Genomic DNA, 1903 nt, shown 5'->3' on the forward strand with positions numbered 1-1903 from the left:
AAACGCCGTCAGTTACATTGCGAAAAGAGTTCCTTCTCTCGTGGAACGGAGTGTGGTAATTTGCTTTACTGAGGCAAGAGGGGGCAACAAACAATCATGCCCAATCATAATAAAATAAAAAATGTATTGATTTTACAAAATCTGGGTTTAAATCGTAATAAATTATACGTTTGAATAGGTATATATAAATATAACTTTAGTAGGTTTGATATATTTTAATATTTTAATTAGTTTATGAGCGAAATACATAATTTTCTAATTTACTATTTGAATCTACATAATAAATTTTTATAGTTTTTGTTTTTTATTCAACAATTTTTAAAATACTTAATTTTTTTCAGAACTAAATGTAAAACTGAAGAAAAAGTAAACACTACAGATACCGAAATAAAAATTGAGAAAAATGTTGGTGACGGTAATAACTTTGAAGGGACAGTTTTTAGTCAAAGCCATTCTTCAAAACTTATTAACCATGTGAATCTGGACAAAAAATCTACCGAAAGAGAATTCATTTGTGATAAATCTTTTCATATTAAATCACAAGCGAGAAAACACATACAGTCTGTCTGTAATAAAACTTTAAAAGTTCACACGAGGACACAAACTGGAGTAAAACCTTTTAGATGTGATATGTGTAAACGAACTTTTTCTACATCATCAAGTTTAAATGTGCATGGAAAGACACATACCGGGGAAAAGCCATTCAAATGTAATATTTGTAGTCAAACGTTTTCTCAATCAGCAACTTTAAAAAATCACACGAGGAAACACACTGGAGAAAAACCTTTTAGATGTGGTATTTGTAATCTAACGTTTTCTCAATCAACAACTTTAAAAGTTCACTCGAGGACACACACCGGTGAAAAGCCATTCAAATGTGATATTTGTAGTAAAACGTTTTCTCAATCAGCAGCTTTAAAAGTTCACACGAGGAAACATACCGGTGAAAAGCCATTTAAAAGTGGTATTTGTAATCGAACTTTTTCTTGTGCATCACATTTGAAATACCATACTACGACACGCACTGGAGATAAACCTTTTAGATGTGATATTTGTAGTCAAACGTTTTCTCAATCAACAACTTTAAAAGCTCACACGAGGACACATACTGGCGAAAAGCCATTTAAATGTGATATATGTGGTGCAGCGTTTTCTCAATCATTTAGTTTAACAGTGTATAAGAGAAAACATACAAAAGAAATGCCATTTAAATGTGGTATCTGTAATCGAACTTTTTCTTATGCAACACATTTTAGATATCATACTATGACACACACTGGATAAAAAACCTTTTAGATGTGATATCTGCGGTAAAGGGTTTCCTCGTTTAACATTTTTAAAAGTTCATAAGAGAACACATAATAGAGAAAAGCCATTTAAATGCAGTGTCTATAATAAAGCATTTTATCAATCGTCAAATTTAAAAGTTCATACGAGAACGCACACTGGATAAAAATCCATTTTAAATTCAATTTAAATCCAGACTTCAAATGTACACAAAAAAACGAACAAATAATGTTATAATCACTTTCTTTAAACACTGACGTCTATTGGCAATCGAGTCACAATTCTCTTTATGTATGAATTGTACTATCAGTAATATCGATATTAAGCTTAACCCAGTTACATTTTTCTTACTAACTAATCTTAAAATTATACTGATTGTTATTTTATTACATAATTGTTATCTTAACATAATTTGGTGGCATATTTCTACGTTTTTACTTAGATTATTGAATATTGTATGATTTTTTTTAGTTATTTTATCTCTTAAATATTATTGTTTTCTTAACCTAGTTAATTATTTAATGATTATTTTTTTATATATTATACATGATAGAACAAAATATGTTAAACTGTTTGAATTTATTCAGGATCGAAATCTTGGTGCTATAGTTTATCT

The 1903-nt window shown here is 29.1% G+C and overlaps 1 protein-coding gene across 1 annotated transcript; it reads left to right on the top strand.

Annotated features, from left to right (window-relative positions):
* Positions 1 to 307: 307 nt before the first annotated feature.
* Positions 308 to 1633, top strand: LOC103309779 (zinc finger protein 354B-like). The gene has a single exon (XM_029492073.1). The coding sequence runs from the start codon at positions 631 to 633 to the stop codon at positions 1282 to 1284; it is 654 nt and encodes a 217-aa protein (XP_029347933.1). The 5' UTR covers positions 308 to 630; the 3' UTR covers positions 1285 to 1633.
* The last annotated feature ends 270 nt before the right edge of the window (positions 1634 to 1903 follow it).

This window comes from Acyrthosiphon pisum, unplaced genomic scaffold (assembly GCF_005508785.2).
Source record: "Acyrthosiphon pisum isolate AL4f unplaced genomic scaffold, pea_aphid_22Mar2018_4r6ur Scaffold_20745;HRSCAF=22010, whole genome shotgun sequence".
Classification (NCBI taxonomy): Eukaryota; Metazoa; Arthropoda; class Insecta; order Hemiptera; family Aphididae; genus Acyrthosiphon; species Acyrthosiphon pisum.